Below are 27,523 nucleotides of genomic sequence, written 5' to 3' on the forward strand. Positions count from 1 at the left end.
TTGTCAGTACCACTGAATTACCTACTAGAAAACTTGCTAGAAAACTTTCATTGGAAATGAAAGGCAGACAGTAGTACCGATGTGCCAGGCAAAGAATGCTACTATAGCTATACATAAGCAACTCTGTGTACCACTGTAGCTTTGCACCTTGAGGACAGGGGCATAAGGTTGCAATCCTAAACTCAGTGACTTGAACGCAAGTGCCACTGAAATCAATGGAACATACATCCAAGTAGATAGGAGTCAAGTAGTTTCAAGTTGAAATTCAGACATGCTGAGAGCCTGTTCACACGCTTCACTGAGACGCTAGTTAGTCATCAGACAATAAGCTTGGGCCAATGGGTATCATGTTCTCATGATTAAAATGTTCTATTCATGATAGCTAATTTGTAAGAGTGCTCTCACACAATCAAGTTTCATCTGATAATAGCAACTGACAAAAATGATTTTGTGAGTCAGGCTTGAACAGATCTATTTTACCATCTTCATTTGAACATGCGCTCATGTGTGCACTAACTTTCACTCTCTCTCTCTCTCTCTCTCTCTCTCACACACACACACACACACAAACACACACACAGCGAGAGAGAGAGAGAGAGAGAGAGAGAGAGAGAGAGACCTATTGGCAAACTGGAGCCAGTTGTCATATACAAGAAATAGCCAATCAGAATGGATGTTCTGTGTATCTTCCTAATGAATTTAGTGATCATTGCTGATCAGAGGGATGGAAAGGGCCATAGGAGACCAATCCATCCAGTTTTGGTTTTTTTCCGTTTTTTTTCCTGTTGTGTTCCAAACCCAGCAGGATGATGAAACAATCAGGATCATGAAGTACAAAAAACAGGAAAACTGTACCAAAAACAAAAAATTCATTATGTTGAAAAGGCTAAACAAATTCAGCCAATTTGCATGCATTTACTTCGTTTACATAACATGTTACTGCTTTCAAGATCCAAGTTCTTATGTAATCTGAAGCTTTTGTCAGTGAACAATGGAGAATGCCGTGAGAGCACGGAATTCTGAACATGTTCCCAACACCTCGCAGAGTGGTCAGCATGGGAATGACTTGCAGGACCAGTCATGTGAACATTTAGAGCCCTCATCATCAGTGCTGCTTAGATACAGGGAAGGTGAGGTGAACAACTCTGGGGCCCTCATCACAAGTGAATCTCTTGATGGTGTGGGGCTCTGCACTTATCCAACATGCCTGAGTTCTGGTGCTACTCCACTTTGTCCCCAGCAAAGCTTGTGGGAAGTAGGAAAAGAAATCAGATGTGCCCCACACTCCTGAACCAAAGGAAACATAGGGGCTGTGGCAATAAACAACATTTTTCAATAAACCCTCAAGCATTGTTGCACACCCCATTGTTTAGGAAAGTCGCATACCTCAGCATATGGTGTGATCAGCTGCTGGGGATGCTGCAATGCTATTCCTGTCAGATTGGAATAGTCACATAAGTGCAGAAAGAAGGATATACATGCATGCACATGGCCACACATACACATGCATTCATAGAAGAGAAGGTGGAAGGCTCTGCATATAAATATATTTGATTACGTTGACACTGCTATAAACTGTTGAGCCAATAAGGCCTGGCCCTCCTGAGCGCATTGCCCCAGGTGTGTCCACACCAGCTGCACTTGCTGTGCCTCTGCCATCGGGGAAGCGGGGACAAACAAGGAGCATAGGGGTATCTTGAGGTCAACTCTTTAAGTGCAGTCTTTATTTCTTCAGCATGGTTAATCTGTTTGCATCCCAGGCAGGGCAAACAGACAGACAGAGCAGCTGCCTTCTTTGCAGAGGCCTGAACGGTGTTGCTGTGCCGCTTTATTGCTTTGGCGTAAGCCATCAAACGGTGGCGTGCAGGTGACTTAGAGATGGTGGGAGGCTTAGGGATTGGTGGCGGCTTAGGAAAGGAGGGTGGTTTAGGAGCAGAGGGAAATTTAGAGAAGGGGGGCCGCTTAGGAGTGGAGGGAGGTTTAGGGGTAGAAGGCGACTTAGGAGTGGAGGGTGACTTTGGGGTTGAGTGCAGTGGTACAAGGGTAGACAGAGGTGACTCAAAATTGTTCACACTGGCTTTGGAAGTGATGAAGCCATCAGGTGAAGGAGGTCCTGTGTAGTTTACTTGCATGGTTCCTGTTTCTGGAGAGGTATGCATGGTTGCTGTGTCTGGAGAGGTAGTACTAGGAGTTAGGTCCAAGTGTGTGACAGGCACACTCCCTGGGGTCATCAGAAAGTCATCTCTTTGCAATGCCGGAGATGTGGTCAGGTCCAGGTCTGAAGGTGGCTCGAGGGAAGAGGCTGGCCCGTCGGGCGTGGGGGATGCAGGTTCTGCATCTGTGGTCGATTCAAGATGTTCTGATCTGCCTGTGGGCTCAGCAGACGGAGTGGATGCTTCCAAGTCAACACTGGATTCTGGTGGAAAGCAGAGAGGTCATCAAAGACAAGCAGCAAAATCAAGCAAACATGCCCACAAAGCCACAGTCTCCTTCCTGAAGATCAGGAGAAGGAAAATCAGAATGGAAAGTTAATCATTTATGTTCACATGAAACATTTTTGTCTTAAAATGGTAGAGTCAAAGGCTTTGCAGGTAGTTCCTGGGCTCCCACACATCCCCAGCAAATGCATGAGGGCCACTGCTTTCACTATACCCCACCATTGCTCAGTAAGTCAGGGCCCATAGGGACACTCATTGGGCAACGGTAGAAAAGCTGTTGTGTTGAATGCCTGTCTCCCCCCCCCCCATTTTTTGTCAATTTTTCCTTATTTTTGAACATTTCTAATCTCCCAGAAGCTTCTGAACTGGTTCAGCAACCTAAAAGCTGCTGGTACATGTTCTTGCAGCAATATTTCTCCTTTGTCTGAGAATGCCATTCCCAGACAGTCATGCCCTGGAAATGGATGTGGGTTCTTCTTCATATCTGGAGTAGCCAAGCCTCTTACAAGAAGGTGGTGGGGAGCAGGTAGTAGCAATGCACCCAAGCTCTCCCCTGTGCTGTGACCCACAACTATAATGGCAGGGGTGAAGGATGACTGTAACTTATTCACAGCCCAGTTCCCTGGCACTAAGAGGGAAGTAACTGTTACACACATGCACTTTCCAAAATACGAAGAGAGTATGCCATGGGGAAGGTGCTCACAGAGCTTCTACCCCAGGTGCCCCAAAACTGGAGCCACCAGTGACATTGGCCCTACCATGTGATAGAACGAGGTGACAAGCTCAGGTAGCAGATTCTAAATGACCTTAACCCAGGGCTTTTCAAACTGGGGCATTGTGACGCCCCAGCCTGCAGGCACTAGCTAGCCCTTGCCCCCTTAAGGGGCGGGGGCAGCCTGGAGGCAGAGAGGAGGCAGTGGCGCGATCCCCAGGATCTGGGGGCTGCAGGGGGTGCAGGGAGCCCGGCACGACCTGCAGCAGGGCTCCCCGCAGCAGTGAAAGTAGATGCGGAGTGATTGCGCTCGTGGAGGCCTTCCCCCACCCCTGCTACCTCCCCCCTCCCACCCACGCAAGAACTTAGTGGCTCTCAAACTCTCCCAGAGAGTTTTAGAACCACTGCCTTAACCCATTTCTGCCCAGCCCACAGCTGTATATATTTGATCCCTGTTGCGTAAATGCAACGTTGGGCAGAAATGTCTTAATGGGAAGCAAATTGGATTGGGATGTCCTTTGAATAAAGAATCCACAACTCAGAAGATATATATGAAATGTGGTTTCCTAAGGAGCATCCGTCTGCTCCATAAATCACTTGTGTTTGAAACAAGAAACCACCACTCCCAGAGAGGAAGCAAATGAATGTAACTTCTTGAGCCTGTTGGAGGAGGACAGCACTAGAGCCAGGAGGCAGATGTTTCCACCTGGAGGGGAAACTATACCTTCAAAACATCTTCTCCCATCCTTGCAGAAGCCAAATGGCCTTAACAAGGATAATCTTTGGGAGAGAAAGTAGCTAGCAAAAGTCATTCGACTCCTACACGACCAGATAATCTGCACCCATCAACCAGTGGAAATTAATTCTGCTCTAATGGGGCAGAGCGGGAAAAAGATCCAGGGTACCATTGCAGTGCTCTCTGGCCTACAATTCTCCGCCTCACCTACATTCACGTAGAAGGAGCAGACCCCTCTAGTTCCTCGATTCACTTACCACAGAGCGAGTTCTTACAGAAATAGCCATCTGGGCACATGGAACATGGAGCACCTTCCTTGTATGGTTTGCGCCCTTTTACATTACCCCTAGAGATGAAAAGAATCACAGGTCACTCCACACAGCAAACCATTTCCCTGGAGCAGCAGTTCTCAAACTCTCCACTGATAAGTGCTTGCAGGGATGGGGACTGGGAGCGACATCCCCTTAAGGAGGAATGGCCTGTTTTTAGTTCCTGTGGTGGGGCACGACCCACCACTTTGAGCACCAGTGCCCTAGAGCAGGGGTCTCCAAACATTTTGGCCAGAGGGCCGCATCAAATATCTGGCATGGTGTTGAGGGCCAGAAAAAAAATTTAAATATAAAATTTATAGAGATGGAACTTAAATGAGTGAATAAACTAATGAATGGGCTCATTCATTCAAGCTCTCTGGCCCTTAGAACACTCTCCAGATGCAACCAGAGCACAGTTCCAGTCATGTTCGGCCAAGTGGGCCAGAGGCTTTCAGGGGACAAGAGGCAGGCCGCAGACCGGATAGAGGCTTGCCGCAGGCTGCATCTGGCCCCCGGGCTGGGGTTTAGAGACCCAGCCTTAGAGAAATGCAAGCAAGCACAGTTCCTGCTTCCAAGTTCCTGGTATCCACATATCACCAGGAGCAACTGGTATTTCTGGGTATTTCTGTGTCACACTGGTAGTTGCTAGACAGATGCACACTCTTGTGGGATGATTTGCCCAGAGTAAAATTGGTGCAACTGCCAGTGTGATAGCTGCGAAACTTCAGCCAACACAAGGTAGCAACTTGTTCAGAAGAACGTGTATATCATCATCACATCCTGGGTTATTATGAATCTAGGTCTGGCAGCTTCTTCATATGATCATAGTCCAGGTTTGTATGTCTTTCTTGTATGGCTCTGTTACAGGCATATACTGTACAATACACACGTATGAATGTTTTCATGTTTCATTTATTCTGGCTTGTCTAGATTCTTATTCTGGGGCACCCACCAGCACAGCCACAGTTCTAACCTAGGAGGGAACAAATTCATGTAACAAGAATGGTTCATAGGCATTGCCATATACTGAGTTAGATGTTTACTCTGTCTAGATCAGTACTGTCAACACAGGCTGGCAGCAGCTCTCCAGAGTTTCAGACAGGAATTTTTCTCTACCCTACCTGGGTTAGAACCTACGACTTTTTGCATGCAGGGCAGGTGTGTTACCACTAAGCCTTCACCCTTCCCTTACTTCTTCTTCAAGGTATGGATGCCCCCAGCCCCAGCCCTACTCCCTGGCACAAATGAAACTTACGGGGGCTCATAATTGCAGACCACCAAGTGCATGTCAGTATCATTGGTGTTGTGCAGATCTTCACAGAACACAGTCCCACAGCCAACCCGCTCACTGGTCGCCCAGACCACCTATGGCAGCAAGCAGGGAAAGAGCAAATTAGTCCAGGTAAAACAGAGCCTGCTGATTACTTCATGCTAGCCTTTTCCTCCAAAACTGGCACTATTTACTCACTCCTGAGTCATTTCTCTCAAATCATTGCATTTTTGGTTTTCTCCAGCTATTCTGCTTTTTAAAAATTGCTAATCTGCAGCGATTCTTCTAGAAGCCATTCATATTATAATATAGGCGTGCACCACTTAACAACCATTCACTTAACAATGGATCACATATATGACGGTGGTCAAAGCACAATAAAGATGCTCTTAATGAGTCAATCACCTGCAGCAGAGTGTCTGTTTACACAACAGAGAGGCTCTTAATGTAAAGAAGACAATCAGTCTCCTCCAGTAGCTCCAGTAGCCTGTGCAGCCAGCTAGTGTCTGGCAGACACGACAAAGGCAATAGATTGGAATTAATGTTCACTTAATGACCTAATCACATAACAATGGAGATTGGAGAATTCTTCTCTCCCCCCCCCCCAAAGACCCTGGAATCAGTAGCGTTGAGGGGCGGGCTGGTGTCTGGGATGGAGTGACACAGTGATGTCATCAGGTCACATCCCCTATCCATTGGGCTCAGCTGCTGGAACATATGTTCCACCAGCAGAGCCAGCAGGATCCTGGATCGTGGTGGATGCCACACAACAGTGTCGCTCACTCCAGTGCCACCAACAATTTCGATGGGGCTTTCAGAATGTAGCTGCATGCACAGGCCAGAAGGTAAGGTAAGCGCCTCTGGGAATAGGTAAAGCGGCAGTGGAGGTGGGCAGTGGGAGGGACAAGGGAGGGAGGATTTGGTGTGTTTCAGGACAGGGAGGAGGGAGGCTCTGGGGTGAGGAGGGGAAGGAGGGGGTGAATCTGGTAGTGATCGTGCATGCTGGATCCCCTCCTTCCTTTTCAAACCTCCCCACCCAAAAGAAGTGGTATATGTCCAAGGAGACCCATTGCTAATTCACAACCTACAAGATGTAAGTAGAAATATTTCTATTTACCTCCTGCAAGCTGCCCAAGTGTCACCTACACCATATGATGCAGTGCATTTTGACATGTGTGCACCAGCACTGGTAATAGGGGATAAGATTGAGGACTAATAGCCTAATCCTGAGCTGCCTGGCATGCAGGGCGGCTGTGGCACCAAAACAGCTGCACAGTATCCAGTGTGCAATGAGGCAGCCGCCGGCAACTCCTCGGGGGAAGGGAAGGGGACAGAATCGAGAGTCCCGTTGTCAGACCACGCAGTCCGACATGGGGCTTAGGATCCAGTAGAGCAGAGCTCCACCAGTCCCACCCCAGTCTACCTGCTCCCTTCCCCACTATGCCTCTTCCCCTCCTTCTCCCCGCCCTCCCCCCACATCCCCCAACCCCAGAACTCCTCCTCTCCACCTTCCCCCATGCCCTCACTCAACTCACTGCCGTCTGGCAGTCCGGGTTACCACCAGGCAGCGTATCATCGGCCTCTGACCGGCACTGGGCCAGCTCCAGTGTTTGGCCAGTGCCAACCCTCGCAAATGTGCTTTACACTCAGAATTGGACTCTACATCACATAAGACAAGCTATGTACTGGTCATACTCAAATCTGCCCAGTTTTCTGTTCTATAACAATTTTTAAACATGTGCTTTCTTGCTCTAGCACTGGCAAACACAAGCCATACACACGCTGCACTTTGGGGTTAAGGAAGGGAGCAAACTCACTCTCCTTCCACTGAACATCAACAACCATGAACCTTTCCAAAAACAAGGGTTGGTGCATGAATGAATTTCTCAACAGCCACAGCTGGTAGGTTCAACAGGAGCTTTCACAAGAAAAGGAATGACATTTCTCCAGCAGATGCAACTGGCAGGAGCTACAGTTAAGAAAAGAGGGACTTCAGAAGCTCTTTATGGAGAAAAGGGTGGAGTTGGCTGTCTATTGCATATGGGCTAGATAGTGCATAATCAGCATTAAGATAGCACTAGCAAAAAACAAACAATAAAAATCTGTTTTCTGCAAATCCTCAAAGATGCTTCCCAAGAGACCAAGGTCAGCCCAGCCATGAGGTCGGCAGAAGCAGCTGCTTTGAGCAACAGGCTGCCATACATTATTTATTTAATGCACCCCCCACCTTTTCCCCACTCTGTGGGTACCCAAGACTGCAAACAAAATGTACAGTCAAACTGAGAAAGGTGCCCTGTTCTCTACATCTGCCCACCACCCTCTTCTGGTCAGCCACACACCCAGCCACTTCAGTCAGTGCAATCAGTTTGAATACAGCCAGGCAGGAGGGAAGAAGCAAGAAGAGACGATAAAAAGACATAAAGGTAAGAAGAAGGGGGAGCTCCTGCCCTGCTGTGCCTCCCTCCCCTCACACACCTGGCTGCTTCCTTAGAAGGAAGGTAGGCAAGGAGGCAGTGGTAGCAGAGGGAAATTACTGGGAGGGAGGGTGCTGGCAGATCTGTATAGATTCAGGCAGCAGATCTGCTGTTCGTGCTCCTGCATGAGACAGAACTGTAGCCATGACTTTTCTTCTGCCACCCTGGCCATGACCAAGAACTGAAACTAGAACCCAACAGCCTCAAAGCAAGAGATTCTTTAGGTTCTAATGGGGGCCTACAGAATACTTTGTATATCGTTCTAAACAAGGTCCATCACTGTGGAGCCGGGATGTGCGACTCGACTCATAAGACTCAGACACAAGTGGCCAAACATGAGTTTCATGAGTTTCCCAGACTCGTGCAGATTCGAGACACATGTGTTTTGAAACTGGAAGTGACTTGACTTGCGCTTGAGTCAAGTCAAAGACGGTGGGGACTTAGAACTGAACTTGAGTCTCACCATGGCACATCACTGCCATGGAGTCTCTTCATTTGAGTGTACTATTTCCCATGCTTTGCCCTCTTATAGTACAACATAAGCAGATACCTGGGTGTAGTGACCACACATTTCGCCTTCTTTACATTCCAGTGTGGTGAAATTATAATACACATATTCATTGTGCCAGTTCTCTACTGCTGTCTTCACATCCAGGTTGCCAGACATGGCAAAGAGGTTCTCACCCCTTCGGCCCCGCTCCTTGTTGTGTTCCCAGATGCATTTTGCGGCATAGTCCTTGGCAAAAGCTTCTAGTTCCGGGTCCCAGCTCTGAAATCAAAACAAACCAGGGCATCGTAAACACAGAGAAGGACTTTCCATACAAACTGCAGGGATGAGTATTGCCCGTTGAAAATTGGTCTGAGTCCCTGGCCTGCATAGCAACATATGAGGCTGGTGCTTTGTTTAAAATGAGTGAGCAGTTGTCATAACAAGGAAAAAATGAGCTCAGGACTCACAATATTTTTCCAGCTTCATCTGTAAATAATTTGCACTTTGTACTGGTAAAACTACCCATCCCAATTAACTATCAGTGTACCCTACCTCCCAACTTGTTCAGAGGCCACAGGGAGGGCCAAGCCATTTTTAAGCCCAGCCTTAATTGTTTCTGGCTACTGAAAAACAATAGGCAATGGGCCCTAAATCCCCTTCACTGCCTTTGCAAATTCTAGCCAAAAAACATATATGTGAGCAAATCATTTTTTTTCTATTTGTTTTCATTAGTATTCATATAGTTCTGCTTTTTGTGCCAAAGGCATTTCACGGCAACTAATAACATTAAACCAAATACAACAAATTAAAAACATAAAACTCCAAACAGTCAAATAAACAGCAGAACAGCAATAAACCAGCAGGAAGAAAAATGCAATACAAGAGCCAAGGGAGGAAAAAGGATCCCTTCCATACTCAGAGGACCTCATATGTCCTCCAAAACAGAACAACTTTCAGCTCCGGGTCAAAAGCAAAGTGGTGGGACAAAATGGCCTCTAGGCAGAGATCCAAAGTCATTGCAGAAATAGCCCAAGTGATTTACCCACCAAGCTTCAAACAGCAAGGAAACCTGAAGCAGGAAGATCTTAAAGAACAGGAAGGTTCACACTGGGAGCAGTTCTTTTGATACCCAGAAAGCATCACTGATGGATAGTGAAAGTCTGCTGTCCCCCATTTTATAGCTGAAACACTGAGGCCAGGTTGCATAAGATGTCTGCCCAGGGTTACCCTATCCTATGGATAGGATAGTGCTGTAACATTTTTTGGTACAGGAGCCAAAAATACCAGATAAGTTTTGAACTAACAGCCAACCATTAGGCAAAATGAGCAGTTCTGGGTCAACCACTCCAGCCAGTGCATTGACTTTTGTAATGTATGCCCCCTGCATGTAGAAGGATAGTACATCAGGAAACGGGTTAAGTGTATCCTCTCCCTGATGAACTAGTTGACTACATCCAGAAAGCTGAGCAATTGAAAAAAAATATTGCTTCCTGGATGTCGTAAGCGAGCACATCAACGAAGTGGGTTGTAGTCCAAACTTCTCACAGTCTATCACCTCATCTGGTGTAATACGTAAAACGGTTTGGAGGCCAGTAGCAGAGCTGGGAATAAAAACCCCTCCCCCTTCCAACCATGCTAAGAGTATGTAAAAAAAAAAAGATAGTAAATTTGCAGCATTCCTCCCTGCTGTGAAGAGAAAGGCATGCCCAATTTAACAGCTGTGCTAGGCCACAGCCAATGCAAACATCTGGAAGGCTTGTTAGTTAACAGAGACCAACAGCTGTTGCCAACAGATTCTTCCAATGCAGTGATCGACAGTCCCTCCGAATCCAGCTGTGCTCCGTAGGTTACTTGAGTAGCAGTTGCTAAGCAAGAAGAAAGAAGAGCTTTTGTACAGGGAGAGTGTTTAGTGAATGTTCTGGTACAAACGCAGGTTATTTTCTGGGAAGGTCTTAATGTCTCTAAGCCAGTGTTTCTCAAACTGTAGGTCGGGACCCACTAGGTAGGTCACAAGCCCATTTCAGGTGGGTCCCCATTCATTTCAATATTTTATTTTTAATATAGTAGACTTGATGCTACCATGATATGTGACTATGTTTGGGGAGATGCTACAGACCTGTACTTTTAACAAGCTACTATGCATATTCTTTTAACAATGATAGTCAATGGGACTGACTCCTGGGCAAGTGTGGGTAGAATTGCAGCCTAGGACTGATAAAAGTTTTCCTGCTTGATGATGTCACGTCTGGATGACCAGATGACATGACTGGATGACTTCTGGATGACATCACTTCTGGTGGGTCCTGACAAGTTTCTCATTCTAAAAAGTGGGTCCCGGTGCTTAATGTGTGAGAACCACTGCTCTAAGCTCTATCCAAAACAGCACCAAGCAAAGTCACAGAGCCTTGACTAACAGGTTCAGAGGCACCCATGCTTCCTGAAGTGTGTCAGCTGGCCACTTGCTGCGTGGAGTGGAGTCATTTATTTGAATGGGAAGAGAGCGAAATTTGCCTTGATGGAGGTGCATGAATGGTCTTGGTTCCACTCCACTTCAGAGTCTCAACTGGTCTAGATGTTACAGGATTAGCAGCCCTGTGGTAAATTTCCACCCCCTCCTAGATGTATCATTTTGGAGAACTCACCACAGTGAGGTTCGCCCTCTTTTCCTACATAAAGGGCATAATTCATATGTTAAAGGTTATAGAACAATAAGACTCACATGGGGTGTGTCTGTGAAATTCAACACATAAATGTCAATCCCCACAGTGAACAAAAGGACTACAGTAGCTCTCAGTTGATTTGTGTGACCATGTTTTCCACCTCACAGTTGAAATTCTTTTGTTTATGTATACACTGCCATCAGAGTACACCATAGTTTACACAGTTTCACAAACAAAAGGGACAGAGAGGGCAGTCAAAGACCCTAATCGCAATCCTTTATATATCAGGGATTATCCAGTTATCCTCAAGAGGCCTTCTGCATTAAGGTGTTCCCACGTCTCCTTACTTGGGCCAAGGCCAACTCCAGGTTCCAGGGGATCCTCATCTAAGTTCCATTCATGGACCCTTCATACCTGGGTAGGCCCCAAGAGAGTCTTTCCACCACAACCACACAAAGCCTACATGCACCTCAGGGATAAGCAGTAGACTTTTGAGGACCTTCAGCAGCTGCCCAACAATGGGCCAGTTGGGATGATACCATGAACCGGTCTAGACAAAAAAGTATGTACCCACCTTAGCCTCTCCCTATACAACTGGGAGAATTTAAGCTGGTTGCCTTACAGCACAGTCCTGAACACATTTACTCAGAACTAAGTTCCATTGTGCCCAGGTAAGTAAGCACAGAATTGCAGCCCCAACCATGTCAGGGACATGGGGTGGGTGGAGAGGCAGGTGAGGCAGAGCTTCCCCACTGGAGTTCTTTGAAAAGTGCTGCTTCCGTGTGAGTCACCCAAGCAGCCACAACCTATGCGCAGAGCTTGGGTGCCTCACACAGTGGTGGTGCTTTTTGAAGGATTCTGGTGAGGAGGCTCTGCCTCACCTGCCTCCCCACCCTTCACACGTCCCTGATAAACCACCATACAGTACTATGTGCAAGTATTTTATTTTTATTCTTTTGATAAGGAGAAGCATCCAGTAATGTGAGCGCCACCTGCTGTCTGTCTGAAGTGGTACAACTGAGGCACATGTTTACATGTGACTGCAAAGTCTTATAGGCCACAAAAATTCTGTCATAAAGATTTACAAGAAAATAGGCAGATCAAAGCGCAGCTTTAAAAAATCTTCACAGGGCAGGGGGAATAACTGATAGTAATTCACATGGTCCTGGGATTCTTGGTACTGGGATTCTGACACAGTAGGATTCTTTGCCAGGGCATACGGTCCTCATATGGACCGAACTGAGAATCCAGCTAAACCTCAGGACAAGGATGAAAAGGATGGCAATCCTTACATGGTCAGAGAAAAGGGTATTTTGCAAGTGGAAGTGGGGATTTGAATAAGTTCCCTGTTATACACTGGGGTTAAGGACTAGAAAAACTTGGACTGATAGCCCCTTTTCACCCCAGCATGGCATCTTTCAAAATGACTGTTGTTGGTGTCTCTTCTTTTTATTTTATTTTATTTTTTTTAAGAGTGTGAGCCCTTTGGGGACAGGATCTATTCATTTATTTATTTCTATGTAAACCACTTTGTAAATTACAGTATTCTGTTGAAAAGCGGTATATAATTTTTTTAAATTTTTATTAAAAGTAAACATACACACATAAAAAAATTAAAAGAGCATTGCAAATTATATGACAAGTGCGGAGATCTCTAGCTACATTTCTTTGTTCTACTACAAAATCATACGAAAAATTATCAAATCTTAAACAGTCTACACTTATAAAATAATACATTTTCCACACAAAAATAAAAATAAAAAATAAATAAAACTTAACTCCTATCTACTCATCAAATCCATAGATTGTTTGGCCCATTTTCTCCTCAGTGCGCACAAAGTCCATTAATGGTTTCCAATTGTCCATAAAAGATTTTACTGACTTGTCTTTAAGAAGAATTGTAAGTTTGTCCATTTCTGCCAAATCCAATACCTTTAACCATCACTCTATGCAGTGCTTCTGGATTTTCCTCCCTATAAATATGCAGTGACTTAAATAAATTTGTTATCACCACTGGCATTTCCACCAACAAGAAGAGTGGCTCTGCGTTTGGACACCTTGAAGACAGCGTACATTCTTCTCCAACTGAACGGTACATATGAGAGGGCAGCTGTTTCGAGTAGAGACCTGACTCATCAACACTGAGGACTTGCCTTGAATCATCACAGCTGCCTTCATCCAGAAATGACTCTGCTGCCAGCATCTCTTGGAACTTGTCATTTTAAAAGTTGTACCTTTAAACATCCTCTTGCTGCCTTGCTTTTCCTTTGCAGCTTCTTCCTCTCCTGCCCAAACTCCTTCTTCAAGTCTTCATAGAAGCTTATGACCTGCTCTTGTGTGAGGGCTTAGCTCATTGGGGGGGGGGGTTTCCTTGTATACAGATCCTTCTTTGACTCACAAAGCCTGCACCCTCTCCATTAATTCGCTCCTTCTCAATGTAATTTTTTACCTCTGAGTGCTTGAATGCTTGTCAACCTTTGGCTTTGATCTATTCAGCATTGACACACACTTGTTGGAAGAAGACTGGGGATGTGAGCCAAATTAAGGTGTTTGCCACTCTTACTTCTCCAAATAGTTGACAATTCTAAGTGTAAAGTACTATAATACTTTGGCACTTCCTCTGACTTTCAAACCCAGCACTACCCCTTGTACTTGTTCAGACACTCATAGTGCAAGATTGAACACATTTTGTTCAATATAAAATCACTTTTCATGGAGACACAAAGTAAAATGCCTTGGATTGAGGTATGGTCTGAGGTTAAATCATCTAAGGTAAAGAAAGGATGGGTGCTGGGAGTAGTGGCTAAGGGTGTCTGCATGGCAAACACAAATATCCATTTTCTGTTAGGAGGTTGGCAGATTTATAACAGATGAACTTATAGTACAGCATTTTTCACAATTTAGCAGATGTACAGGATGCAAGTTATGGGAAAGTCTTACATCTAGTTCCTCTAAAAGCAGAGGATGGAAATGCAGAGAAACGAATAATGGGCAGCACCCTCTGTATATAGGTTGGACAATGCATGCTGGGAGCATCCTCTTCCACTTCAAATATGCTCTGCCCACCCTTGAACCCCCAATACCAATGGCAGCAATAGTACCCACTGCACCATTTCAGGTAGGCAGTGGGCACCATGGGAGGCCCGGCGCAGGGCTTTGCCACAGGACACCCAACACCTTGTTGCCAGTACTGACGCAGATGATGTGGCACTCATTTTTTTCAAAAGCCAGTGTAGCATAGCCATTCAGGTGGTGAACTTTGACCAAGGAGACATGAGTTCAGATACCCAAATAGCCATGAAGTTCATTGGGTGACCTGAGCCAGGCCACTCTACCTAACAGGGTTGTTGTAAGGATGAAAATGGGTTAAATTCCACTCATGTACCTGCTGAGCTCAGTGGAGGATGAGTGGGATACAAACGTAAATAGGCTGCCTCTGTTTTGGACATAATTCTTCCATCCAATTCTTACCGAGAGACTAGTCAACTACATGGTATACAGCCAATGTTACTCCCTATTCATCCTCCTGCCTTTATAAAGACATGGTTTGTCATAACGATGTGGTTTTTATCCACATGTGGCTGCTGAAGCATGCTTTTGGAACTGCAACAGAAGGCATCTATCTCCGGACCAGATCAGATGGAAAGCTCTTCAGCCTCTCCAGACTGAGAGCAAAGTCCAGAGTCCAGCTGAAATGTCTGTGTGATTTCCTCTTTGCCAACGATGCAGCTGTCACTGCCCACTCTGCCAGAGATCTCCAGCAGCTCATGGATCGTTTTAGCAAGGCCTGCCAAAATTCTGGACTGACGATCAGCCTTAAGAAAACACAGGTCATGGTTCAGGATGTGGACTCACCTCCCTGCATTACAATCTCTGCGCATGAACTGGAGGTTGTCCATGACTTTGTGTACCTTGGCTCAACGATCTCCGACACTCTTTCTCTCGATACTGAGCTAAACAAATGCATCAGTAAAGCAGCTACCACGTTTTCCAGACTCACAAAGAGAGTATGGTCCAACAAGAAGCTAACAGAATATACCAAGATCCAGGTCTAAAGAGCTTGCGTCTTGAGTACACTTCTGTCCTGCAGCGAGTCATGGACTCTTCGCTTACAACAGGAGAGGAAACTGAACACTTTCAACATGGCACTGCAACCGACGCATCCTTGGTATCACCTGGCAGGACAAAGTTCCAAACAACACAGTCCTGGAACGAGCTGGAATCCCTAGCATGTATGCACTACTGAAACAGAAACACCTGCGTTGGCTTGGTCATGTCGTGAGAATGGGCGATGGCCGGATCTCAAAGGATCTCCTCTATGGAGAACTCATGCAGGGAAAGCGCCCTACAGGTAGACCTCAGCTGCGATATAAGGACATCTGCAAGAGGGATCTGAAGGCCTTAGGAATGGACCTCAACAGGTGGGAAACCTTGGCCTCTGAGTGTACTGCTTGGATGCAGGCTGTGCAGCATGGCCTCTCCCAGTTTGAAGAGGCACTTGCCCAACAGACTGAGGCAAAGAGGCAAAGAAGGAAGGCCCACAGCCAAGGAGACACACCAGGGACAGACTACCTTTGCTCCCAGTGTGGAAGGGATTGTCACTCCCAAATTGGCCTCTTCAGCCACACTAGATGCTGTTCCAGAACCACTTTTCAGAGCGCGATACCATAGTCTCCCAAGACTGAAGGATGCCAATGATGTGTGGTTTTCATGCTCCGACATCCTTCCACATCAATAAACAAATTATACTCCATTTTGGTCGGCTTTCAGGGTTAATGGGTTCCAGGTGGAAAAACAATGGAATCTGTATTCTAGGGAGTCTCATCATGAAAGAAGTTGGATCGTCCAGATGGAACATATTGTTACATGCTCATACCCTATTTCCTTGAGCAGTGAGATGTTCCAGGGGCAGAACATTACCAGAATTCACTGGAAGCTTTTCAGTATCTTTGTAATATTTGCTTTAGCGCTGAATTGGAGATAGCCAACAGCACACGTCTGCGAGCAACAACAGGCTATAGATGTTTGCAGCATCTTTTTAGCTGCTAGGCGCTGCTGGCTGCCAGGTTCTTCTTTTAGCTACTGTTTTAGCTTCAGACTCAAGTAATATCACATCACTCTCTGTCTCCCCCCAGGACCTGCCAGAACAACAAACTGCCTTTGTTATTTCACTGACCACCCAAGAGAAGGCAAGGAAAAGGAATCAGCTTACGCAACTGCTTCTCACCTCAGGTGCTTCATGGGCACCTGTGTTCCAAGGGAGGTGTCCCTTTCAGAGAAGCAGCTTTGTGCTTCCTGGATGATGAGTCAGTGATCTCTTTAAGAAGCACCTTGGCTCCTGGGACCCACTGAAGATAGTTCAGAACCATCAACTAGCCTCCTGAATTCTTAACACAAAGAGCAGTAAGAGATCTGGCCCACTAGCATTTTAGCACAAATGAGCAGTTGGTCTAATACTGACAGTCAGTAGGGGCGACGCCATGGTGGGGGACACCAGCTTTTGTTTATCCATTTGCATCCAAGGCTCCTCTGCCTCTTGTTCTATGAATTGGAAAAGGAAGGCGGGGTGGAGCAGAAGAAAAAGTGTGGAGGAAAGGAGATACTCTGGCCTGCCCTTCTCTTCTCCACCTTTTCTCTTCTGCTCCATTCCCTCTTTCTTTTCTAATCCAGGGAAAGGGAAAAGCAGAGGCTAGAGCATTACCAGTTTAAGGGGGGGAGTGGCCCTTCGTAGTACTAGTTCTTGAGCCAGCCCTGATAATCTTAACTCTGAATCAATTTCTTAATTCCATTTAAAAAAAAAATATTGACCATTCTTAAGCAACTTCACTGGCTGCTGCTCCACTTCCGAGCACAACATATTAGTTTTAATGTCTAGAGCCCTATACTTGGACTTGGGACCCAGGTAGCTTAAAGACTGCCGACTCCTATCCAGATCTGAATGAACGTCAAGTTCATCCCCCTAAGGCGACTTTCTTGGTGCCTTCACCTGATATTAGGAGGGTAGCAACTTGGGAAGGAACCTTCACTCTTGTGGCTTTCTAGAACATAAGAACATAAGAACAGCCCCACTGGATCAGGCCATAGGCCCATCTAGTCCAGCTTCCTGTATCTCACAGCGGCCCACCAAATGCCCCAGGGAGCACACCAGATAACAAGAGACCTCATCCTGGTGCCCTCCCCTGCATTTGGCATTCTGACATAACCCATTTCTAAAATCAGGAGGTTGCGCATACACATCATGGCTTGTACCCCATAATGGATTTTTCCTCCAGAAACTTGTCCAATCCCCTTTTAAAGGCGTCTAGGCTAGACGCCAGCACCACATCCTGTGGCAAGGAGTTCCACAGACCGACCACACGCTGAGTAAAGAAATATTTTCTTTTGTCTGTCCTAACCCGTCCAACACTCAATTTTAGTGGATGTCCCCTGGTTCTGGTATTATGTGAGAGTGTAAAGAGCATCTCCCTATCCACTCTGTCCATCCCCTGCATAATTTTGTATGTCTCAATCATGTCCCCCACTCAGGCGTCTCTTTTCTAGGCTGAAGAGGCCCAAACGCCGTAGCCTTTCCTCATAAGGAAGGTGCCCCAGCCCCGTAACCATCTTAGTCGCTCTCTTTTGCACCTTTTCCATTTCCACTATATCCTTTTTGAGATGCGGCAACCAGAACTGGACACAGTACTCCAGGTGTGGCCTTACCATAGATTTGTACAATGGCATTATAATGCTAGCCGTTTTGTTCTCAATACCCTTCCTAATGATCCCAAGCATAGAATTGGCCTTCTTCACTGCCGCCGCACATTGGGTCGACACTTTCATCGACCTGTCCACCACCACCCCAAGATCTCTCTCCTGATCTGTCACAGACAGCTCAGAACCCATCAGCCTATATCTAAAGTTTTGATTTTTTGCCCCAATGTGCAAAATGCTCTCCCCTAAGTTTGGCCCATCCAGAGGCCAGTTGAAGCAATTGCCTCAGGCAGCGGGTTAGTGTGAGGTGCCCTTCTCTGTCCACCATTCTTGCCTCCAGTGCTCCTCCTCCCCCTTCCATTTCCTGGATCTGAAAAAGAAGAGGGGGACAGAGAGGAAGAGGAAATGAGAAGGGGAGGAGAGTGCTGAGCTCAGTAACAAAAAGGAGACCAGATTCCTTGACAGCCTAAATGACTGTGCCATAGAGCAGCTAGTCATGGAGCCCACCAGAGGACAGGTGACTCTGGATTTAATATTGTGTGGCACTCAGGACCTGGTTAGAGATGTCAGTGTTACTGAGCCATTGGGGAACAGTGATCATGCTGTGATCCGTTTCGACATGCATGTCGGGGGAAGAATACCGGGCAAATCTCTCACAAAAACCTTGACTTTCGACGAGCGGACTTCTCTCAAATGAGGAGGCTGGTTAGAAGGAGGTTGAAAGGGAAGGTAAGAAAAGCCCAGTCTCTCCAGAGTGCATGGAGGTTGCTCAAATCAGTGGAAGTGTACCAGTGGAAGTGTATAGCGCAAAGGAAGAAGGGCTCAACTAAGTCCAGGAGGGTGCCTGTATGGCTAACCAGCCAAGTTAGAGAGGCCGTAAAGGGCAAGGAAGCTTCCTTCCATAAATGGAAGTCTTGCCCTAATAAAAAGGAACATAAACTGCAGCAAAAGAAATGTAAGAAGGTGATACGGGAGGCCAAGAGAGACTATGAGGAACTTATGGCCAGCAGCGTTAAGGGGAATAATAAAAGCTTCTTCAAATATGTTAGAAGCAGGAAACCCGCCAGAGAAGCGGTTGGCCCTCTGGATGGTGAGGGAGGGAAAGGGGAGATAAAAGGAGACTTAGAGATGGCAGAGAAATTGAATGAGTTCTTTGCATCTGTCTTCACGGCAGAAGATCTCGGGTAGATACCGCTGCCCGAACGGCCCCTCCTGACCAAGGAATTAAGTCAGACAGAGGTTAAAAGAGAAGATGTTTCAGACCTCGTTGATAAATTAAAGATCAATATGTCACCAGGCCCTGATAGCATCCACCCAAGAGTTAGTAAGGAATTGAAGAATGAAGTTGCTGATCTCTTGACTAAAATATGCAACTTGTCCCTCAAAACGGCCACAGTGCCAGAGGATTGGAGGATAGCAAATGTCACACCAATCTTTAAAAAGGGAAAGAGGGGGGACCCGGGAAACGATAGGCCAGTCAGCCTAACATCTATACCTGGTAAGATGGTGGAATGCCTCATCAAAGACAGAATCTCAAAACACATAGACAAACAAGCCTTGCTGAGGGAGAATCTGCATGGCTTCTGTAAGGGTAAGTCTTGCCTCACAAACCTTTTAGAATTATTTGAAAAGGTAAACAGGCCTGTGGATGCGGGAGAACCCGTAGACATTATATATCTGGACTTTCAGAAGGCGTTCGACATGGTCCCTCACCAAAGGCTACTGAAAAACTCCACAGTCAGGGAATTAGAGGGCAGGTCCTCTCCTGGATTGAGAACTGGTTGAAGACCAAGAAACAGAGAGTGGGTGTCGATGGGCAATTTTCACAATGGAGAGAGGTGAAAAGCGTTGTGCCCCAAGGATCTGTCCTGGGACCACTGCTCTTCAACCTCTTCATAAATGACCTGGAGACAGGGTTGAGCAGTGAGGTGGCTAATTTTGCAGACGACACCAAACTTTTCCGAGTGGTGAAGACCAGAAGTGATTGTGAGGAGCTCCAGAAGGATCTCTCCAAACTGGCAGAATGGGCAGCAAAATGGCAGATGCATTTCAATGTAAGTAAGTGTAAAGTCATGCACATTGGGGCAAAAAATCAAAACTTCACATATAGGCTAATGGGTTCTGAGCTGTCTGTGACAGATAAGGAGAGAGATCTTGGTGGACAAGTCGATGAAAGTGTCGACCCAATGTGTGGCGGCAGTAAAGAAGGCCAATTCTATGCTTGGGATCATTAGAAAAGGTATTGAGAACAAAACGGCTAGCATTATAATGCCGTTGTACAAATCGATGGTAAGGCCACACCTGGAGTATTGCATCCAGTTCTGGTTGCCGCATCTCAAAAAAGATATAGTGGAAATGGAAAAGGTGCAAAAGAGAGCAACTAAGATGATTACTGGGCTGGGGCACCTTCCATATGAGGAAAGGTTATGGCATTTGGGCCGCTTCAGCCTAGGAAAGAGACACCTGAGGGGGGACATGATTGAAACATACAAAATTATGCATGGGAAGGATCAAGTGGATAGAGAGAAGCTCTTTACACTCTCTCATAACACCAGAACCAGGGGACATCCACTAAAATTGAGTGTTGGGAGAGTTAGGACAGACAAAAGAAAATATTTCTTTACTCAGCGTGTGGTTGGTCTGTGGAACTCCTTGCCACAGGATGTGGTGGTGGCATCTGGCCTAGATGCCTTTAAAAGGGGATTGGATAAGTTTCTGGAGGAAAAATCAATTACAGGTTACAAGCCATGATGTGTATGTGCAACCTCCTGATTTTAGAAATCGGCTATGTCAGATGCAAGGGAGGGCACCAGGATGCAGGTCTCTTGTTATCTGGTGTGCTCCCTAGGGCATTTGGTGGAGCCGCTGTGAGATACAGAAAGCTGGACTAGATGGGCCTATGGCCTGATCCAGTGGGGCTGTTCTTATGTTCTTAAGTAGGAGGAGCAGGGGATGGCACAGCATCAGGAAAGGGAGGAAGCATTTGACATGCCACCCCAGGAAGTCTTGGGCCAGCTCTGCTCTCACAGGAGAGGCATGTCCGGCAGCAAGGCATCTATTGTCCCAAACCAGGTGAAGATTTTATAAATTATTATTATTATTTATTATTATTAAACCAGGCTTTTCAATGCCTACTATATCTGTTTAATTTGCTGCTGGTCCTTTAATTGTTCTGTTGTGTTTAGTAATTTTGTTTGATTGTTTTTAATCCTGGATTATAAACCACTCTGGGAGTTGTAACATTGAAGGGTGGGGTTGCAAATGTTTTAAATATGTAAATAAATAACCAAGGACACAAGGAATTCAATATGCTGAAAGGTCACTTGGCAAGCCCTCTCTCAGCACAAGGACCCAAAGTAACGTTTTGCCTGGTCCAGGAAAAGCTCTTGGGTTCCATTTCTACAGAGGAAGGAAGATTGCAGTTTATGTCCAGACTGGCCTAGATGGATTTGATCATGTTACCTTTGCACAATTTTTCGACACAAAAATGTGAAGAATTTACCAAGAAGCCAAAGCAAAAGTGTCAATCATCAAACAAAAAATATGCAAGCTGTCACTGAACTCAGCCTCCTCGCCAGAGGATTGGATGGTAGCTAATAGAACCAGGGAATTACAGAGTGGTTAGCTTAACTTCTATTACAGATAAACAAATGAATAAAATCCATCATTAAACATGTAGAAAAGCAAGGCTTACTGGGGAAGAATCCAGGGTTAGGAACTTGAGTCAGGTGCCTCTGGTCCAGTCGCAAATCACGTATTTTTGGCTGCCTCGTTACACTCTAGTCAGTCATGTCAATGCCTCCAGCACGGACTCAAGTCTGAGGCCACAGACTCGGAAATGACTCCCCATGTATGCAGACCTGAGTCTGGGTGTGTTTTTTTCGTGGCGTGAAAGACCTCATGGGGCCATCATTCAGATTGGGAGAGCTGCAGGGAAGTTCCAGCCAAGAGGCAGGGAAGGGTGAATGTTTTGGTTTTGTATCTAACAGAAGATGAGGGGGAAGCACACGTGGGCTCTCATGTCCATCTCTGTAGGAACAGATGATCATTGGATGAAGGACACACACACATATCTGTAGCAGCTCCATTTTTTTTCCACAGATAACTTTTTTTTTGGAAAAGACTCAGGACTCGAGTTTTTTACAGTCCCCAAAAAGCTTTGGGCAACTCGAAAAGTCCACCCATTAGTACTCATTTTTAAGTCAAGTTAAAAGGGGCAGAGACTCTTGACTTGACTCAAGTCAAGCCACACCAGATTTGCCCATCTCTGGAAGAATCAGCATGGCTTCTGCAAATGGAAGTACACATTCTCAGTTGCAAATCAGCTGGTTTTACTAGGATCCAAACTCTTCAGGTTAATGCCTGAGGCCTGGTTGCATGGGATGCATGCATTTGCATGAAACAGATAGGGGAAGTATTTGCTTCTGCATCACCACCGAAGAAGGGCCAGGCAGGGTCAGATCAATGACTTGACAGGCAGGGCCAGCTTTAAGCCAATTGGACCCGATTGCCCCCAACTGGGCCCCGTGCCTAAGGGGACCCTGTGTTGGAGTAATCTTCTCTAGTCTTGTATGCAGCTTTATACTAACATGTGCTTAGATTCATTTGGTCAGTGATTCCCAATCTTTTTCAATTGGCCCTTGACTTACTTGGCCATTGGCCATGGCTCCCCATTAGGGCTACAATCCTATACATTGTATAGGGTGGTGGGTTTTTGTGAGGATTCCATGGCTCCCCTGCAGCTCCCTGGGTTTCTGCAGCTCCCTGGGGAGCCACGGTTCACAATTTGTGAACTCAGTGCATTTGGGCCATTAACTCATATCCATTTTTAAGTGCATACTTTGATAACTTTCCATCCTACCATAGAAATATGAAGTCTATAGTAAATTTTATGTATATCTCTAAGATTCTACAGACCATGGCTGTGAATCTGGGCACCCACAAAAAATGTTTCCAGTTGGGCTCCACAGCATCTAAGGCTGGCCCTGCTGACAGGATGAAGAACACCTGCTTTTGAATCATGTATTTCCTGTTCCCTCAAATTCCCACAATGCCTCAAATCAGCCTCCACTGAATGAACACTGTTGAATATAGTAGGATTTACTTCTGGCTAAACACGCATAGGATTGCATCGTTCCAAAACACTTCTCAGTAAGGGACAGGAAAAAAATGAGGTGTAGGTTCAAGACATGGAAGATGTCATATGTCATTCCTCCCTCTCTGGGGCAAAGACCGCTCTCTCTGTAGCTCAGGGAGGAGTTGAAATAGCAAGTCCAACTTGTGGGTTTATTATTCCCTTTCTGTGATGCAGAGCCAAGTCCCATATATAAAGTGTCCAGCAGCTGTGTTTCTTCTTCCATTAAAATATGATTTGGCCAGTATAGCTCAATGTATGTAAGGGTTTCCCTGGCAACCAGCTCTGCTGACCCAGACAAAAGTGACGTGACTTCAGAGGGGGAATTGGCAAGAGGAGGCACTGACCATGGAAGTGCAAGTCCTGTTCTCAAACACAGACACAACTGAGAACTTCTGAGCACCCGTGCTTGGGGTCAAGGGAAGGAACATGTTCAGAATGTGACTTCCCCAGAACTAGTAGCATCAGGCAGCAGGGCATGGGCAAAGTCCTTCAAGGACTAGATACCACCAAGCACAGGGGTGTGGAACTGCTGGCCTTGCTGAGCCACAAGGAATGTCTTGCACAGCAGGTAGAACCGCAACAGACAGGACCCCCATGCCCCACTTCTTGGCATACTTGTCTCTCGGCACACCCTCCACCAGCAAGGTTTTAGCAAGGCCTTCCAGGCTAGTTGGGGTTTTTTACCTCTTCACAAAATGCCACTGCTGCTCATTGGAGCTGACCAGACAGTGCCAATGAGATGACGCTGGGATGCTTTGACCTGCACTGTCTACCTGCTCACTTTTGTCCCTCAGGGGTGGCTCCACAGGTGCATGTGCTAGAGGCCCACACCCAGATCCAGCCAATTCCAGAGCTAGCTCAGGTCTGCTACTGCTCTCCTCCACTGCCTGCTAAGCCCAGTCCCATGGGGACACTTACGGAGTGATTGCATAGTGGGGGGAGCAGGAGCAGCAGACCCATCTTCTTCCTTCAATGGCACTTTACAGTTCCTGGTTGTCCAATCCTTTCGGGATAATCTGGGAACTGTCATATGGCATCAGAGGAAGAGAGAAGGTGATCTGCAGCAGCTGCTCCCCACCATTGCCCAGATGGGCAAGAGCCCTCCTTCATTACCACCACTCTAGCTGCAGGAGGTGACATGAACCAGAACTTGTGTTTGTTGCTGCCTGGTTCTAGACACTATGGGGGGCAGCTTGAACATGAATGCACTTTCCAAAGCAGGGGGGGGGTGTCAGGAGAGCCCTTGGAAGACTTTTTTCCTGGAACTCTCAAAAACGGTAATGGCCACCACTAGGTTTGACACTTATCCTTAAGCCTTGAAGAGATGATGGGTTCCTTAAAGGCTGCCTTCACCTGTATGCCCCTTCTTGTACACTCCAAACATCAAAGGTCCTGCTTTGACTCTTCCCACCACCAACTGAAATGCAGCAGAGCAGTACGATAAGGACGGGGGACTAGCTATGGCACTGATGCTTTTGGAATACTCCCTATGTAAACCTGTATGGTCCCATCATTGCATTACATTCTGCCATGTTGTTCTTGGCTTACATTTCTTGCTGCCAGCTGCTTTTGGTTCTTGAATGAAAGTAGGATAAATTTAAAAAAAATGTTCTACTGCAGAAACCCACTCAAGGAGATGTCAGGCTCTGTACCACATGCTATAAGTCTCTAGTGACCTCTCCCCTCCAAAGGAAGCCAAACCGTAATGCTGCTGTACCTGGAAGTTCTCCTTCCAAGTGTATAACAATGTGAATGTAAGAAACTGATATGTTTTGTCATATCATATGTCTCATCCTGGATCATTGTCTCTTATCACATCACACAGTTTCCCAATGGTAGGAGCTCAGGTGGAAAGAGATGAGCCTGAATAACCGTAATAATTTCCCCTTCAATTAATTTCCCACTCAGATCTCCCCAAATTAATTCCCTGTCAATTAATTTACTTCTAAAAGGACTCATTGTCTTCGCCAGATAGAAAGAAAAATCTCATTTCCCCCCTCCACCTATCTCATGCCTCCCTATTGTTCTCCTTCAGCCTAGTTCTCTGTTTCTCTGCCACCAGTTTAAGGAGGTGGGATTAAGATTTTAATTGGACACCTGCTGTCCAATCAGCATTCACTCAACCCTGGCCTCCTGCCTCTGCTACGTCACCTCTCTCATCTGCCATCTGAAAACTGGCCAGATGCCAATGTTCTAGTTTCTGCTGCAGACAGCGACCACCATCACCCCATGTGGTGCCCCTTTGCCAGTACCTTGGAGCCTAAACAATCATGAACCACCACCTTAACAGCAAAAAGAGAATGACAATCCACTCACTATGTCTTCCCTTAAACATTTTAAGCTGGTTAAAGAATGAAATTCCTTTTCACCCTGCCATAGGATATGCCTGTTGAGCTACTAAATTTTTTTAATTGCTCTAAATTGGTTATTATCACTGTATATATTTTAAGAAATAACCTTAAAATAAAGGCTAACAACCACCAAATCTGCATTCATAGAATCACAGTTGTTGTTGCATTGGTGTTGTTGCAGTTGACTCAAGCGTCTTCTTTTTTTCTTTTAATTATCTCACAAAGGGTAATCACGACTCAACCACAGTTAAATACATCAAGGTGTCTGACAGGATAAACAGAAATTGAATTGTGGAGGGAAGATGATCATAAGGGGTAAGCCTGCTTGGCTCTCTCTTATCACTCCTGGCTGAGTTGTCTTAATGAAGAAGCCTGCTTTAGATCAGGATTTCTCAACATTTGTCCACCACCATACCACTTCACATGGTCAACCTATTGGAAGTACCATGTGAAATAACTGGCAATGATGTCATCGCCAGTTACTTCAAGCATTTGGAGACCAGATGTAATGCAACAAACACCAGTAAGAGGCTCAGGGTGGACAGGAGGGTTTTTTCGAGCACACAAAAAGGATGCGCTGGAGCTCTGCCTCCGGAGTCAAGCCTGCCACTGCTATTTGTCATGTTGCATTGGTGGTCTCACTGTCAGGCAGTGGGGGTTCCTGTGTGTACTGCCGGACACAACCTCAAATACCACCAGCGTACGAGTACCACTGGTTAAGAAACACTGTTTCAGATCTCAGTATTTATTTTAGGGATTGGGGCGATTTCAGTATTTGCTGTATATGGGTTTGTGATACAAACAGTGACCGGACATGCACACAATGGGTTGACTTTGCCTAAAGAAATATGCTCCTCTCTCAGATTCTGAAGCGATTGGAATCAGTACAAAGATTGGTGGGGCGGGGAAGTGTAACAGCCTTAACTGCAGATGAAAAGCTTTTTTGCCCGTGTTTTTTGGAATGCATCGAAATAATTCCATCACTACAAAAGAAGCAGGTCCGTCAGAGGAAAAGGAGGAAATGCCTTGCACACAGTGGGATATTGCTCCTAGACATTGTTTAAACTTGCCATTTTTTTTCGTTCAAAGTGCTGGGTGAGCATGCCAACATAACAACAGCAAAAACATTAGCCTGGAAAGACTAAAAGCAAAAATCAAAGAAAATAAAGAAATCTTACAAAATCCTGTTAAAAGAACAGCAACGATTGCGTAAGCATGGCAGGGGGTGGTGGAATTGTGTTTCTTGTCATTAGTGATGTCATGGGCACTATCCAATAGACGTCTGTGGCAGCTGCATAACAGCGTTGCACATTACAATGGGATAGCAACCGAGCCACTAGCTGAAGAGGAAGAAAGAATCTCATTTAACTGGCTATGCCAAATAGTGGTTTGAGTGCAGAATCCTAACAACAGTAGCACAACCTGGAGGGATGAAATCTGCTTTATATCCACTGCAACAAATGAATTACAAATGTGCAACCATGTCTTGAATTTTTTCCCCAAAGTCTGTGCAAGTCAGGTTTACTGATACTCTAGTAAACCTGGGATCCAAGCAATTCTTCATGCAAAGATAAAGGTCGGAGAGAACAGAGGTCATTGCCCCAAATCATACAACAGCTCAGCATCACAACAAGGCACAGAGCTCTGGTGGCCAAGTCCACACTGCCCTCCTGAATTTATCATAATAATTACAGAATTTTGATAAATAAAAATAATCCCTCCATTTAAAGTTCCAGTACAGTGCTAAAATATCTCCAGAGTCCAAGCCAGTTAAGAAATTGACTCTTATGCACTAAACCTTATATGCAAAGAGATCATATTGTTTATAAGCAAGCACTTGTCTGTCAAGTGCACCAGGAACCACTAGGCATGTCTACCTACAGAGGTCATCATCTGTCTGGCTGCTGAATAGTTAGCTTTCAGAAGGCTTGTCTCACCAGTTAGATGCAGACAGAAAAGAATTTTGGCAGCTCGCTAAGAGAATTTGTTGCTTCAAGAGATATATTCACAGCAAAATGGAGATGAAAACCCCCTGAATTCCCCCCATTGCAGCACAGCCCCGGGCTCCCCACAGTTCACTTACAATTTTCAGCATGTCTGCAGCTGGAGGGGAAACCTCAGAACGATACTGATTGTGCAGGTTCACAATCAGCTTCTTCTCATCATCTGTAAAGGACCAGCTCAGCTCCATCGCTGAGAGCAACAGGAGGAGGAGGGGGAGAAGGAGGGGAATTCGCAGGCCTGAGCTCAGCAT

At 45.9% G+C, this 27,523-nt stretch overlaps 1 protein-coding gene across 1 annotated transcript; it reads right to left on the minus strand.

Annotated features, from left to right (window-relative positions):
* Positions 1-1,080: 1,080 nt before the first annotated feature.
* On the minus strand, positions 1,081-27,523 carry PI16 (peptidase inhibitor 16). The gene is made up of 5 exons (XM_066625921.1): positions 27,353-27,523; positions 8,492-8,710; positions 5,453-5,562; positions 4,144-4,232; positions 1,081-2,416 (listed from the first exon to the last, which is right to left on the minus strand). Exons 1-5 carry the CDS (start codon positions 27,521-27,523, stop codon positions 1,569-1,571), a joined length of 1,437 nt encoding a protein of 478 aa, XP_066482018.1. The 3' UTR covers positions 1,081-1,568.

Source organism: Tiliqua scincoides, chromosome 4 (assembly GCF_035046505.1).
Source record: "Tiliqua scincoides isolate rTilSci1 chromosome 4, rTilSci1.hap2, whole genome shotgun sequence".
In the NCBI taxonomy this organism is placed as follows: Eukaryota; Metazoa; Chordata; class Lepidosauria; order Squamata; family Scincidae; genus Tiliqua; species Tiliqua scincoides.